This window comes from Austrofundulus limnaeus, unplaced genomic scaffold (genome assembly GCF_001266775.1).
Source record: "Austrofundulus limnaeus strain Quisiro unplaced genomic scaffold, Austrofundulus_limnaeus-1.0 Scaffold43, whole genome shotgun sequence".
NCBI lineage: Eukaryota > Metazoa > Chordata > Actinopteri > Cyprinodontiformes > Rivulidae > Austrofundulus > Austrofundulus limnaeus.
In genome coordinates this window covers 1,787,791-1,803,831 of record NW_013952445.1, presented here as the reverse complement: position 1 = coordinate 1,803,831, position 16,041 = coordinate 1,787,791, and the positions used below count along the sequence as shown (strand labels likewise).

At 37.1% G+C, this 16,041-nt stretch overlaps 1 protein-coding gene across 4 annotated transcripts in view; it reads left to right on the top strand.

The window, feature by feature from the left end:
- Positions 1 to 72: 72 nt before the first annotated feature.
- vti1a (vesicle transport through interaction with t-SNAREs 1A) overlaps positions 73 to 16,041 on the top strand; it is a 120,045-nt gene continuing 104,076 nt past the window's right edge. For all 4 annotated transcript variants that reach the window (XM_014007645.1, XM_014007644.1, XM_014007647.1 and 1 more), the window contains exons 1-3: positions 73 to 250; positions 7,722 to 7,780; positions 8,683 to 8,793. In XM_014007645.1, the coding sequence (XP_013863099.1) occupies positions 157 to 250; positions 7,722 to 7,780; positions 8,683 to 8,793 (264 nt within the window). In that variant the 5' untranslated portion in view covers positions 73 to 156. The remainder of the gene's footprint in view (positions 251 to 7,721; positions 7,781 to 8,682; positions 8,794 to 16,041) is intronic.

The window sequence follows — 16,041 nt, the reverse complement described above, 5'->3', positions numbered from 1 at the left end:
GCGTGCGGCAAACAGAACCTCTTAAAGAAACCTAGTTCCTTGTCGAGCACTTTATGTTGTAACACAAGGAAGACACTCCATTCGAGGGAGGCTTGTTGTTATTATTCTGAGGTGACTAACCAGCTGACAGTTCTCTGTTTAAGCCTATTCTTCAGGATGTCTTCAGACTTCGAAACCTAYGAGCAGGACTTTGGAACCATTACAGCCGATATAACTAATAAAATTGGCAGAATTCCTAAACTAAGTGGAGGTAAGAAAGACTAAACTTGAATCGTTAAGATGCTAGCTAGCTAATAATAGTTAGCCATCAAGTCTTAGCTGATATGGTAGAAGGCGATTTGTTGCGTTTATTATATATTTATTCATTAAAAAAAACATCTAATAGTGTGACACAATTATTGTGTTCTTGTTATTTATTTTAAAAATCACCGGTTGTTTGTTGTGCGTATAGTTTCAGCCAGTACCTACCAACATGGTTGTGATGCACAGTTCCACTTTTTTTTTTAATCTGAATTTACACGAATAAAGAAATTTCTTTTGACMATGACAGCTCAGCAGTTTACCAAGTTAATAATATTAAATGTTAATAGCTTATCCAACAGTATTAGGGATGTAATAAATGTCTCTTAAGCATTTTATTTTGAAGAGTCAGCTTTTGTCTTGGACTCTAAATGAAAAATTTAAGTATCTAGTTATTGATATGCCAGATTTTCTTGTCTAAAATCACATTTTTCCTAATTGCCAGTATTTATTAGATTATTTGGATGATGTTAAGATTGCCAAATAATATTTTGTAGTGGTACTAGTTATGCTGTTATTGCAGTTTTGTAAGCCAAATTACTAATTCCGATTCTTGAAATGTTCTGTTTTGATCAATTCTGACTTTATTTTAGTCAGTGGAATTACACAAAACATAATGATTATAAAAAGGCAATTATGCTCATGATAATACCTTTACAATAAAAACARATAGCATTTTCTTTAAAAAGGATTGGGTTAAAGAGATTTTTTCATTCCTTAACTAAATGGCTAATCATAAACTCCAGTTTACTGGTCARAGTGAATGCTGGTCCCAAATTAGATAATTTGGTGGAACAACTTTCAAAATAATTATCAAGTATCTTGCAAACTACCCATAAACCTCAAGTAAAGACAAATCTTAGCATTTTACATAGATGAACATCAGAAAACCAAATCTGCTGCCTTCTGTTGATCAAAGTTCAACAGCTCACTGTGTGAAATGCACTCTGACGTTTGGAGTAGGGTTGGGCATAATCGTATCGTGTGCAATTAATCGTCAGAAAAACATTAATCGATTATTTTTTGGCACTTGACGATTAATACGATTAATGCCACCAGGCAGACTGACTGGGGATTACTCCGGTCAGCCTGCTCGGTGCTCCTCTCTGCTTCAAATATGACCAATTTTTTTTTTAAAAAAGCTCTGTAATTTATTTACCTATTAGCACAATTTAAAAGTTGATGTATAGACTTAAGTCTGTAATTTTGACACAAATTGGAATAGATTTTTACAAAGAGCAAATCTTTCCCACTAAATTGGTCATGTGACTAGGACATAAGGGTGTCCAGGGACTCCAGGGGATTAATCGTCAAATTAATCGTTATTGGCTAAATAACACAATTAATCGTGATTAACTTTTTTGCCAATATTGCCCACTCCTAATTTGGAGTTTCTGCAGAGTGATGGCAGAGTGTGAAGATATGATTCTAAAAGMAAACWSGATATTTATTTCTTTGTTTACAGTRCTTCAGAAATAGTGGAYGTGTTTGCTCTCACATTTTGGTCTGTGCAAAGTTGTGTTTTTGTTTTGTTATAGTAGATCTCACATTTGTATGTATTTGCAGCACATAAAACATGTATTGCAAAAAAAAAAAGTCAAGGCTGCATCTATTGAATGTGTAAAACCAGCTTTTTACTCCACACTGCGGTGAGTTCTGAGATGTTTGGAAGCAACTGATTTCASTCAGATCTGCTGGATGAGCAGARGATTTATAACCATTATAGATKATCTCAAACATCTCTGGAGGTTTGTTTTCAAGCCAGCAAAGGTTGAACATTCAGTAAATCGATACAGCTTTTAGGTGGTTTGTTCATYGTGTAAAATAAGTGTGGTGTGGCACTCAAAGGTTGAGGTTTTAATTGAAGTTTACTTCTAAAGCAAAGACACCTCATCCACCCCTAATTGAATTAATRTAGAACCATCCTGATTTTTCATCATATAAAATGCACAAAATTATAATTTGCTTACAGTTTTACATTTACTATACCAGGATAATTCATGTTTTGACGTTTTATTTAAACACTTGGATTGTCGCACTCAGTTTTATATGGATGGATGCTAACATGTAAACAGGTTATTAATAGGGAACATAGGAAAAACAACAGCATGAAAACAGAATTTCAAGTAGTTTAAATGTTACGACAACTTGAAGTAAGACTAAAATACTAGACAAAATATCAATGCATTCTTGTTCACAGTTCATATCAATGTTTAAATTGAAGAATAAGCTCTTTCTTTTTCTCTCTCTTCTACTTTCTTCTTTTATTCTTTGCTTTACTTCTGTGTGCAAAACTTCTCATCTGTCTGTCAGCAGTTTGTGGTCTTGGTAAATAACCATACATATTTCACACCTCTCCAGCTTGAGTTTGAGAGACAGAGCAGCGTCTCACCTTTGTTTGAATCGCCTCTGGATGTTTACTGTGTAGGTTGCAAGGTTGGACACAGGTTTTAAAAATGAATTTGAGGACTGGCAAAAGGTAATCTTGGCCCATGGTGCCATAAGAAATTAAGACCTTTGCCTGGCCTTTCTTCCAAGGCTGCAGTCCCACAACTGGTAGCCTTGTGTTTTGCCTTTGAGCTTTAAGGTTTGTTGACTTTGTGTTTAAATTTTTAAGTGTTCTTGAATATTTCAGCAGGTTCTGCTTGTGATCATGGCTTTGTTTCATTTCAAATGTTTTTAATGGAATGACTGAATCCTGAGACTACTTCACAAGCGCATATCAGTTTTAAATTGAAAGGTTGTAAGGTGGAAAAAAAATAGTTGAAAGTTCTCTGCATCATCAGATTCAGTGGAAATGACAGTTTCTATTAATTTGCCAGGTGTTCAGTAGTGATGTTCAATGGGACATTGAAGAAGTTGAAAATTTAGTTTTTTAATTTTAGTTTTTGAGCTGGTAATCTTTTTATTACTTTGTGCTGAAAAGGAAAGATGGATGGTAATTTTTTTAATTCATGTCTGAGTGTGTGTGTGTGTTTGTATCGGTGTTTGGACATGCTTTGACATACTATGCTTATGAGGACATTTTGTCGTGGATACTTTATATGTGGATACGTGTTTACTTGGTCCACTCAGTGGAAAAAAAGCATTTGTGGGTTAGGGTTTAGGTATGAATGAAGTTCAGGTTAGGGTTAGTATTTACCTGTGAGGTCAGGTTTAGGGTAAGAGGTCAGGGTTAGGCTGTAGAAATTAATGGAAGTCGATGCAACAGGACTTGCCTGGTTATGTAACGATAAATAAATAATGGTAAATAAATAAATAATGCAAAACCTACACAAGTATACAGAGACGTGTGTGTGTCTGATACCAAAATGTCTCATAAAGCAGGACAGACTCTGATAAAATGTTGAATAGTTATTGAATTTATATCCACAAACTGACAACCTTTAGGAGTTAACCCGATTCAAGATGGCTGCCACAGCTAACTAACCATAAAAATGACAAAAATGTATGTAACTTAGTCAGTTTTAAAGATTTTTTTATTATTATATTATTATAGATATTTGATGAGATAGTAGCTAAGAGTAATTCCCAACAATTAACAGACTGTGCAAATTCATCATGTAAAATATTGCTAATTAGAGCCAACCCTGTTTGCCTGTTAGCAAAATGTCTCACGAACCACTGGACACATTTTAATGAAACTTTCAGCCAGTAATCATTAGATGTACATCTAAACCTGATTAACTTTTGGCTTTAACTCAATTCCAGATGGTTGGCTCTGCTAATTCACAGYGGCGGCTGGTGGATTTTTCTCCAGAGTAGACTACAACTTCAAAATAGACATATCTCAAAAAACAAGCAAACATGTACTAAGTTGTGTCATGCCAGTGTATTTATTAAACAAATGAAAACAATAAAAATTTGGCATTACAATGTCATGTAGTGTTTTATTTTTAGTAAATACATTTTTCCTTTCTGTACTCGAGAGAAGCAAATTTCTCAATGACTCTGGTTCAAATCAGGGATGTTTTAAACAGATTCTTCTCTATAGGGCTGAAGATGCGGCAAGCCATAAATGATCATAATTCCTCTCTCTGTCCTCCCACAGTTCATATAAGTGTATAAACAATAATAATGATGGGTCGATATTGTGTTTTTTTTTAACTCAATGATCAGTGTTGTGTTGTGTGAAGAGTCCGCGGAGGAAAAAAAAAATTTTTTTGTTAACAGTGGTGATGGGGAAAAGACGTGAAGATGAGCTGTGTGCTCATGTTCAACAGGATCAAACCAGCTGCTCTTATAGCTCTTTAACAACAGACTTCAGACAAATAAAGTCATTTTAAACAAAATAAATTGCAAGGAAGATCTAATCTGGTCCTGCGCCACAGCCATGCTTTGCTCCTCGTGAACAAAGACCCCCACAAAGTTCTAACCAATCACACGCTCCAAGCCGCAAGGTCCACATCGCAGAGTTCTGACTGAGGCCTGTTACTGGGGTTTAGCAGTGGGAGAGCAGACAGAAGTTATCCAGTTTTTTGTCACTCAACAAGGGAACAAGACGTGTGACTCAAAGTTTAAAACAAGCTTAAGTCTCCATGGTGCTGTTCAGTGCTGCTTCAGAGAACTGGCTGTGGTACTGCAGGAGTCTACCTGCACCAGTGTAGCACTGATCAGATGCTTTGTAAATGGCTCAAGATGGTGTCACAAACCTAAAAACATGAATGCAYGAGTTTAAATCACTCTGGAGATGGCTACAAGTGAGCTTTCTAATATATATTTAATACATAGAAAACAATTTATGTGTTAATTAAATAGCAACAAATTGTTGAACCTTTAAGGTAAATCATATATTATATTATATTATCCCTTTTTAATATGTGTTCACCATTATATAACTATAGCACTACTATCATTAATAAGCATTATAAAAGACATTTGGCTTTTTCTTACCTGTCTTAATCCATGTTGGGTCAGAGCCTGATGCTTGGGAGAATGAGGCAGAGAAAGCAAAACAAGCATTAGCCTTGCTACAAGTGGTTAGCTTAGCCTGGTTGCTAATCCAAGTCCTGGAAAAGGATCGTGTAAACAAACTTCTGTTGGGGCAAAACTTTCAGTGCCCCAAGACCATAAAATTCTGCGACACTGATTGGCCAATTTATTCTTTAATCTGCCTAGCAACTTTACGTGATTRGTTATTAGGCTTCACTCCTGGGGTAATCTGACCAGTGTCCCATGACAGAAACAAAACCAGTCTGTGGAAATTCACTGGTGAATGAACGTCAATAGGTGGGAAATATAGTTTATACTATTCATATTTCATGTAGGCACACACTGGTGGGTAAAACCAACATTTATAACTGGATTTATAAAAACACATTAAAAAAATATTTTACTGGTCCTAATCCTTTTTGTAGATATCGCATGAGAAATACTAGGTTCAATTTTTATTAGGGATTAGTGACATTTTAATAGCGAAGATGCCTTCAAATACCAGATTTGTTTACTTCACTTGAGGACAGTTTCTGCACAAACTCTTAGATAAGAAGTTTTGAAAAACTAAACAGAACTGTAAACCCTTCTAAAGTACACAAAATAATACAGCAACYCTGTCTCTGTGCATCTCACTGCAAGATTCTTGAGTTCCTCCAGATTTTTGTAACTCTTTGTGCTGCCAGTGAAGGTGAAGCTGCAAGCTTTGCCTTTAAGTTCTGTTTATATCTGCAGTCRTAGATGTACAGAGTCAGCAGGATGGGGCTGATTGCGTAACCCTTTCCAGGCTCAGGTGTACAGGAGGTGCAAGTCCCAACCTGAATTGTCAAATATCTGTTTGTAAAGAAGTCCAATTTCCAAATAGCAGGGGGGACTTTCTTGAGGGGAAAATGTATTGAATGTTGAGCTGAAATCGACAAATCGGGTTTTTCAAGTAGAAGTTATTTTCGGAGAAGAGCTTTGGAGATCCTCTGTGGATCCGTTGGCTCTCGTTGCCCATTGGCTGGCGGCCATTTTTGCTCTGTTCTGTTTACTGGAATGGAATCTTTGATATACTGAACAATCACAAGGTGGGAGACATTAAAAGAAATCCTAGAGATTTGTTAGGTGAGCTCGCACATCGGAGTGTAAGAACTGTAACAAACATACTGAATTCACAAACTCATCAGTTTTAAAATGAACACAAAAATGTGCTTTTCCTATTTTGTAGAACTAGGATGTTCTGTTAGTTGTCTGCGGTGGCCGTGTTGAATCGTGTTGACTTCAAACTGTAATCCGCTGGTGTACATTCATTTCCTGAATGTTTAATTAGTAGCTGTATGAACAAATGCATTTACTCACATGGACAAGAACAWAATCATCCTTTCTCCTTTGGCAGCAAGTCGTAAATTCATCAAATGCTGTCTGTCCATCCATTGGCTATACCTGCATAATCTTTAAAGGGGACATATATTGCAAAAAWTATTTTTAAGCTCTGTAGGAGTGCAGAAAAGTAGAATTTAAGGATTTAAAGGGACAGCCTCAAAACGAGTTGATCTGAGACAACAATTCAGGAAAGGGGTGAAAAAAGGGCTTGTGGAGTTAAWATARRGAGGAATTCAGACCAAAGCATTGCAGTTCCACCTTATATAGACCCCAACTGAATGTTTTAAATGTGAAAAAAGAAGGATTTTAAAGCATATGTCCACTTTAAAGCTGTGGTGGGTGGAGTGGAAGGGTCCCCGTCTCCAGCTGTCAATGAGTAACCGGCTGATTTTGTCTGTGACCGGTTCATCACTGGTGACCTTTTTAGATTGTTCATAAAAAATATACTTTAACCTGATAAAAATTCCTAATAATGACTTGGGCRTAATTTATAACTGCAAAAATAATGGCACTGAACACATTACGTTCAAAAATATAAAGTTGTTTTCTCTCTCTTTCCTTTGCGTCTTTATTATTTGTGCACCCCAAACCTCTACACGCTGCTCACTTTCATGGCAAAGAGCTAATTTTAGAGCAAAGACCAATTCCGCATGCGTACAGAACGTGTTAGCGGCTGCTGCCGTAAATAACTGGTGACGGTACTGTAGTTTACATCCGTCTTTTGCAATTGAAGTCCTAATGAGTTTCCGTGGGTAATGCGGAGGAGCAGCCACGGGGTGAGGTGCAGCTCTGAGAGGGACTCATACTTCTGGCAAGTGAGCAAAACTGACACCTCCCTTCCCTTTGAGTTGGCACGAGGTGTCTCTCCTCTCCTCAACAGAAACCAACAAAGGCCTCATACACGCCATAACTAAGAGACATCAAATGTTGGCTCGTCATGTGGAGAGAATGTGTAAATATATCTTCAAATGTGTCCTCGTGTGTTGTTTTTCTCCCAGTGTCTTTTTCTACCCCCCCCCCCCCCCCCAATCTCTTCCACTGTTGTGGGGGTGTTGGGCTGTTGTCACAAAGTGCTGTTCCTCCGTCGGCTGATCAATATGTTGCCTTTTTTTTCTCTCTTTCAGAGGAGAAGACACAGCTGGTTCTAAATGTCGACAAACAGCTCGAAGAAGTCAGAGAGTTGGTACGTCTTTGATCAGTAATTTTCTCCTCTTTCCCATTTCCTAAATTATGAATTTGCAGGAAAACGGGGAGGGGGAGGGGGCAGTCTTCACCGGCACCAGACAGCAGCACCTGTGTTATCCTGGCGGTGACATGACATGYAGACATGCTCGCTCTTCACATGGCAGAAAGGAGGCTTCCTCCTCACATGATTACTTCCCAGTAATCTGCTTTTAAGTGACACCCCTATGACACATTTCAAGCCATTATCTCGAGGTGCAAGACTTCATGTTGCTGTTTAAAAAAGAAGAAGAAAAAAAGGCAGTCAGCAGACAGAGACAAATTGTTTTTGCAGTTGTCTTGTTATGGCATTGTGATTAGTTTCCTCCAAATCTGCCAAGAAGAGATGTGTCTACCCCGATGCATCAAATGTGCCTTTTCTCCTCATTCTGTGTGACATTGTTGGGCCTATTCATGTCACTGCAATAAAAAAGGGGGGCCTGGTATTTGATGGTGTATTTATTTACAGAACCGCCTTACTCTGTTGCTACTTTTGTCACAGCTGAGTGAAGAAAACAGGAGGCTTTTGATTATTATTAATATTATTTTTGCTTTGTACATGTAGAAATTTCATTAAAAACATTACAATAATTAGAATGATTATTCCTTTAAAAAATTAAATTTAAAAATGAGTTTTTTTATTGTTTTCAAAATGAACACATTTGCCTTTTTTATTGATTTGTCCTTTTATAAAGTAAATTTAAACTAGGAGCAATAAATCTATCCATCCTTCATTCCTACTTCCTGCAGCTGATAATCCAAGTTTTATTATTTTCTTTTTGCTAAAATCGATAAGAAAAAGTTAAAGAAATGACCATGGAAAAGTCTTGCCAATGAGTTAACTGCATCACCTGTGGGTTTCAGCTGGAGCAGATGGACCTGGAGGTGCGAGAGATCCCCGTCCAGAGCCGAGCCATGTACAACAGCAGGCTGAAGAGCTACAAGCAGGAGATGGAGAAGCTCGAGAAAGACTTTGTAAGCTCACAAGCCTCGCCATGAATTCTGCATTATTAAAACAAGTGCCACRAAACATTATTAATAATAATAAATGTTACATAATTCCAAAACTGTGTCTTCAAAGGTAAGAAGTGCACACGCACGCCTTGTTAAAAGTTGCTACTCTCAAACCTCTGGGCACCGTAGTTTTTGCTCACTAAACCAAACTCTTTTTCTCTTTCTTTATTTTTTATTTTTTTTCCTGCAATCATTTTTTTTCCCACATAAACAGTCCAGCACAGAAGCTCAGGGGTGCATCCACAGAGGTTAATTCACAGTTTATATTTGAGCTTACAAATTGTGCCCATCGAGGCCTGGTTGTGCATGTTTGTGTTGCGGCTCCAGCATCTGGCCTTGTTTAGTAATTCATAAACCACTATATTCCTCTATCAAAGCTTAATGAACAGTCCAATACTTTGGGTCACTTGCTTTTACTTTTTATTTACTCTGCAAGATGCTTCACTTTTATCAATAATGTTTTTGAACCATTTCTACACTTTAAATGGGCTCATTWTTTTCACTTAAAGCCATTTTTGGATGATCGTATGATGCAAACATGATGGATGTTTTAATGGGCTTTTGTTGTGCTTGTTTTCCACCAATCAATACTGGTTTTATTTCTACCTCAAATTTTACAATAGTTGAGGAGTAATTCAYGTACGTCAATAATCTTAAATGAAGTTTGTTTTTTCTTAAATAAGTTATGAACTTTTTCCTGGAGTAGCTTCTATTAGATGGAGACGGGGTTCCTGCAGATCCTTAAAAAGTCTTAAAAGGCATTGAATTCATCAATCCAAAAATWAGGCCTTAATTAGCCTTAAAATGTCTTAAATCAATCTTTCAGATATCTTAAAATGTTAACACATTGTAAATAGGATGACTGTAATTCGTCTCAAATACTAAAATAATTGGTAATATTTATTTTTTTAAATATATACATGCAGACATTCCCCTTTGACATCACTTCCTGTTATTTCACATGCAAATATCTTAACAACAGTCCGTCTGATCAACGTGAAATTTGTTTTGTAATATGTTAATAATGTTGTCTTTCCAAAAATGCATTCACTTTTCTTACAAAAACTTGATGTCACAGACACTTCAAGGTTTCTTCTACAGCAAATTGGGGTTAAGACCCCACTGTGGGTCCTAAAACTGCAAATTTTGGGTCGTTAAACTGACTGCTAAGAATGTTTTTGCTATGTTTGATGAAAAAGCAGTTAAATTTTGCTAATAGACCTATTGTTTTTATCCATATCTAAGTACGTCAACCAAAAATACTTTGATTCATGAGTTTCTGCCACAGTATTATTTTTTTTGTCATTTGTGTTTATTATGAAATTGGTCTTAAATTTTTTCAGTTGGCGTTAAAAAGTCTTAAAAAGTCTTAAATTTAACTTGCTTTAATCTGTAGGAACCCTGAGGATGAGCAAAACAATTAACAATGCAAAAGTTTTCACTAAAAATGATTATTTGAGCAAAGTATGAGAGGTTTGGTAGTTTTAAYGTTCTTAAAAAATAATGTGATTTAACGCCGTGTTAAATAATGTCCTACAACCCRCTTCGAAGTGAAAACATTATCCAACTGCAGCCCATCTCGTGGGCTGCGGGCACGCACACCTACAGACTGACATTCAAAAAGAATCAAAGTGGAATAAATCTGCGTCGATTTTCAGTCCCGTTTCTATTTATTTATTTTTAACATTTGCCGAGTGTCCAAGATCATTCCCCACTAAATGGTTTTGAAGTCTCGAGTGAATTAATCTTCCACAACTCTCACGCTTCCAAAAGCACAAGAAAGAAAAACGCATAAAAAAAAAACTCCAGATAGATGGAGATCTTGTGCGCCAGTGATCTGTGCGAACGCTGCCGAGACACACTGAGATGACAGAGGAGTTCTCTGTGCCAAAACAAGTTGCTTTCCTCACCCTGGGCGTTTAATTGGCTGCTGATTTATCTTCAATTTTTCTTCTCTCCTCACTTACCGTATTTAATCATCAAGCCGTTAACACCTGCTGGGACATGATATTAGAGCTAATTTTCATTACTTGCATTTTTATTTCCTGTCTTTGGAGGCGTATGTGGGAAAATTACTTTTTTTTTTTACATTTTTCTTCACCGACTTTATAACGCCTGACCCTTTGTGCTCGGTGCATAAGGTCGTTATCGTTACATCTGAGTCTCTTAACGTGTAAGTTGTACATGTCTTGTCTAGCTGTGGTTAAATGCAAAGCAGAATGCCGTAGAAGGGATAAAAAAAGACTTTATTTGTAGTGTGTATACTTCTGCGCGTGGTGCCGTCTCCGTGTATGTTAAAACCCGGAACACCCACCTTATAAACTTACATTTAGTGTTCTGAAGGCACGAACGCCAGCCTCCACAGGTGCACATCTGAAGTGCCAAATGCTATAACCAAGCTCAGACTCTCACTTCCTGCGGGCCAAGGAAGGACGTGACACTCGGCTCGAAAGGCGAYTTGTAGAGGAGTGAGGAAAGAAAAAAGAAAAAGGGCAATCTCCTTTCTTTTGAATGTAAAAAGCTCTGTCTTTGTTGTGCTTTCCGTGGATATCAAGGCCTTTTCACTCCCTCGCTACTCAATCTCTCCGCACTTCCCACCCCCCACCGGCCTCCCACGGGTGTCTCCCTCCTTAACCTGCTCTCTCATCCTCTCATTCACCCACGGTTTGAAGTATTTCTTACCACCGGTGTGCCAGCTTGAGACCTCATTCTCGCTGCTCTCCAGACAGGGCAAGAGTCGACCTCAGTAACCCGTCCATTTCATCCAGGAAGACAAGTTATCAAACAGCCGTCCCTGAGGTGTACACATGAGCTTTGTTGCCCTGGTGAAGAGCTTCATTCTGATAATAGAGGAGACGGCGGGGGTCTTAAAGGTGCTGGGCCCTTGACCGACAGACGCAGCAGCCAAATGGGATGCTATCTTTTACAGTAGATTCAATAAAACATGTTGAAAGTATTAAAAGAGGAAAATTACTGTTTTTATTTGAAGGGGGAAGCTGGTTCAATGCTGAGGAAGCATGAGGACTCAGCTCTTAACGGTGGCTTTGATGAAGGAAAGAGGATGCCCAGTTTAAAGCCTAATTTGATTAAATGGATTGGATACCAGAGCTTCAATGCCAGGAGGACTGGATCAGGTTTGAGCAAGGCAAAGAATTCAGTTGTGACAAAACGTATTAAAAAGAAAATCTGGATAAGTCGCTATTTTCTTTGGTTATTTCTAAACTTTTGTTTGTTTATTTTATAATTTATAATCTGCCCCCACCCCAAYAAGTTAATGTTTTTATGGCATAGCATCCTCTCTGCTCCAGGTTGCGTAGCTGTTGAGCTCTTCCAGCAGTAGATGGCGACATTGCTCTAAGGATTTTCCTCTAAGGTACATGACGTTGGAGCTGCTGGACGCATTTACCAATTACTCTGCCTTTATGATGTACAAGTGGACTCGCAGTGACAAATCCTTCCACTCATTACTATGTCTGACCTATTTTTTTAAGTTTTCTTGGGGAGATTGAAGAGGCTGTTATTAAGAGTGTCCTTGTGTTCTCAGCTTTTCAGACTAGTAAAAGACTTACATCAGTCTAACTTACAACTTTCTTTTTTATTTTGGTCTTTATGCGCTAGAAATAATAATTAAGCAAACAAATCATGTGCCCCTTTTTTTGTAAATGCAATATAATTTCAAAAGATTTAACATTTGTATGTTCAAAATCCCACTAATCCTCAGGTTCCACGTATCAATGGATCTTTTAAACAAGGGTTGATATACTTCACCTCCTTTTATCGCATAAAGCTTACAAATTTCATTTTTATCCCAATAGCGAAAACACTTCTGATCCTAATGTGAGAGGCTTTATATGCTCAAGGATTCTTGACTCAAAAAAGGTTAATTAGTGGTCTTTAAATTACATGCTTTGATAAGTTTTCTTGTCAAATAACTCAAATTTCTCTGTCTTAAGTTGGCCTCCATGGTCAAGGCAGCTTTATTGATGGAATGAGAGCCATTGTGTGATGTTTTTGGTGCAGAATTTAATTTATTTAGATAGAAAACCGATGCTGATTTGTCATAAGATGCTGAATATTATTCTATCAAGGACCGGGAGGAAAAAAAAGGTTGCCATTCATTGGTACACATCAGTCATCCTTTTGAAACACGTGCTCTGTCATCGCCCGACTTTTATGCGAGGTTGGTAAATAGTGTTGCCACGGAACGTAATGTAAGTTATTCCAAAATGGGATGCAGTCGCATTTTTCTTATTTTGTTCTAAATGAATTCCTGAAATAAGTTTAGTCCTTCTGAAAACGTTTTGAAACGACGAAAAATGATTTGTCTTCTGATTCGTTTCTAGCTTCATTTATCCCATTATGAACCTCCAAATTAAATCATGAGGTTCGCTGTCGTAGAGATACAACTCTCCTTTCCTGATTTCCACTTGTCCGCTGGGTATTGTTTGGCACTTCAGTCATGCTCAAGGAGGATGTTTGGGCTGCCTTTTTCCTTTAATACAAGCCTTTTAGATGGAATGCTTCCTAGTGTCTGCCCAGGGAGATAATTAATGCATTTCCAAAGAGTCAGCCAACCTTGAAATATTGAACACTTTATTTTCCAGGTACACCGAGGTGAATGGAATGAAAAGCTGTTTGTACTCATTTTCTTTTCTCTCTCTCTCTCTTTAAATATCCGTTTCATAAGTGACCTTATAAAGATGATTTAAAATGCAGGGTTTTAGCTGGAGCAATCAGTGAACTTTGGCAGGACAAATTAAGCTTTTAAATGGGAACTTCTGTTTAATTCAGCCGACGTGTTAGATAATTTAGTGATCAAAATAAACGTGAACATATCTCTGAGACTAWATTCCGTTGTAGTGGAGAAACTAAAGAATAACCTTTTTAATTTTTTTACATTATTGCATACGGTTTGTTTTATAAAGATGTTTTCTAGATTGTTCCCTCTGCTTTTAAAAACCTTTCAATTTGAAGCTCATCTACATTATATTTTTCTAAACCCTAATTGAAATTTGCAATTTGACATTTTTATTAAATAAACCTTTTACTATAGATTAGACCCAAATTTAAAAAAAACATGAACATGCTTGATATTATAAACAAAAACAATATGTTTAAACTGTTTTCTATTACAGATCTTGGAYGGTTTAGACATTTTGTACAACTCTGAAACAAAAGTTTGCAAAGTCATTTATCAGAAAGTTGTGTGTTTTGTTGTTTTTATTTTTTCTGCATTAGGACGCTTTGACATTTCTCTACAGGAAGGTGATATTTATATTGAGAGAAGGTTTTTAGGACATCTTCACTAACCCTGCCAGAAGTGATTAATTTATTAGCATTGTTGTAATCCATCTTGAAGGGTTCTTGTTTTTCTGCTCTCTGTCCTCATTATGTTGACTCCTGCAAGAGACAACATGACAGACCAACATGAGTTAGTTGTTAGACACTGTAAATCGCCTTAGGTTGCCTTGGCTTACTTGTTCTTACACAGAAAAAGTGAAGCCAGATTGACTCTTTTAATGTTTTCTTCTTCTTCTTAACAACCCATCAAAAACACCAAAGTCTAATCACTCATAAGTTATAAAAGGACTCCCTTAAATTGTGAGGGATTTCCCTCCCCTACATTTCTTTTGCACTGAACGCAGATTTAAGATGTAAGCAAACAGTTCTTCCTCTCGACTTACAAATTGTGGCTTTCATGAAGTTGCTGYGCTCTGTACGTCTTCCTCGAACCCTTTATGGATTTGAGGTGTTAAAGTCTTTTCCATGTCCTCTTAGTGGACATTCAGATTGGGTTTATTTACAGATTAGCTCTTTTCACACATGTAAATAATATGTTTTTGATAGTATAATGGTGGCCATGGATTAAGGTTTGAAGCAGAATGTTACAAGGACAGAAGGGTGTTGGTATGTTCTATTCTGCTAATAAAATTATCAATTTTATCTGACATGAAGAATAGGAGACATATTTTCAAAATGTTACCGTCAAGTTAGTTGTCATCAATATGTAACATTACTTTTATTTCAAAAAAAAGATAATAGGCTTCTTTTAGATTGTTTGTTTTTATTGTTTGTTGCTTTAAGTGTCCAATCAACGACGTACAATTTTTACAAATGACGCAAAATGCTACAAATCATTCATATAATTAACACCAGAGCATTATAAATGTATACAAAAATGCATATGTAGATTTGAAAAGTAGACAATTGTTTAAAAGCATAAAAATTTAAAAGGGCTTATTTCTTCAAAATCACATGAAGCAAAAATCTAGAACTTCCATTGCAGATAATTTCATATGAGAATTTTAAACCCAAAATAAACGGAACAGATAATATTTATATGTTTTATACTGTACGTGGGCATGCATTTGTTGGAAAACTACATTTGAACTACAAGAATTGGAGAGCACACAAGCTGTGTTTGTAGGAATTATTGTGACTGTGCAGTTTAATGACATTTCCTCACTTGAGTTGTGTTACCTTACCACCTCAGGCTGAAGATCTTGACATGTAAATCAAACAGTTTAATAAGTTTCATTGGATTTATATTGTTCAAACTCTGACCATGAAAGGTCTGAACAATGAGCCATCTTTGAATTTCAGACTTGAATTTTTCCACGTTTATTTTTAGTCTATTTATTATGTTTTGAGATTAAAAATGATAAAATATAGAATCTAAGTAACTGTCGCAGCAGGCTAATATTATGCGTTGCAGCTTCTAAACGAGCAGATTTAAGCTGTCTGAAAACACGATAGGTATCAAATATTTGTAGCCCAGAGAGGAAACTGGGGATAAATCTTATGCTGAGTTTTGTAGTCCTAAACAAATTGAGCTCTTGTCAGGGGGGGGTCGGCTCCTGGATATCCTCACATTTGTAAGGAGAGCAGCCCCCTGCCTCCTCTTCATCTCTTTATGTTTAACTTTTGTCTGCATGGAGGGGATATCTGCATTTTGCCCGAAGCGCTGGATTTGTTTGTCAGTGTGCAAATTCGGCCGTTATCCAAGCGCCCGATCGTTTCCTTCCTCGCTTATCTCTTCTGGCCCCTCCAAAGTCACCGTTCKTCTACACACAGTGACAGCGATCAGTATAGCTTTCAGACGCTTGTCTGGCTCCGTCTAGCAGGAAGCGAAGGCCCTCCCAGGTCCCCTCACTGTCCTCGGGGCTCGTGTGATTGAGTGACTGGAGAGAGCGGGGGGCTAAAGATAAT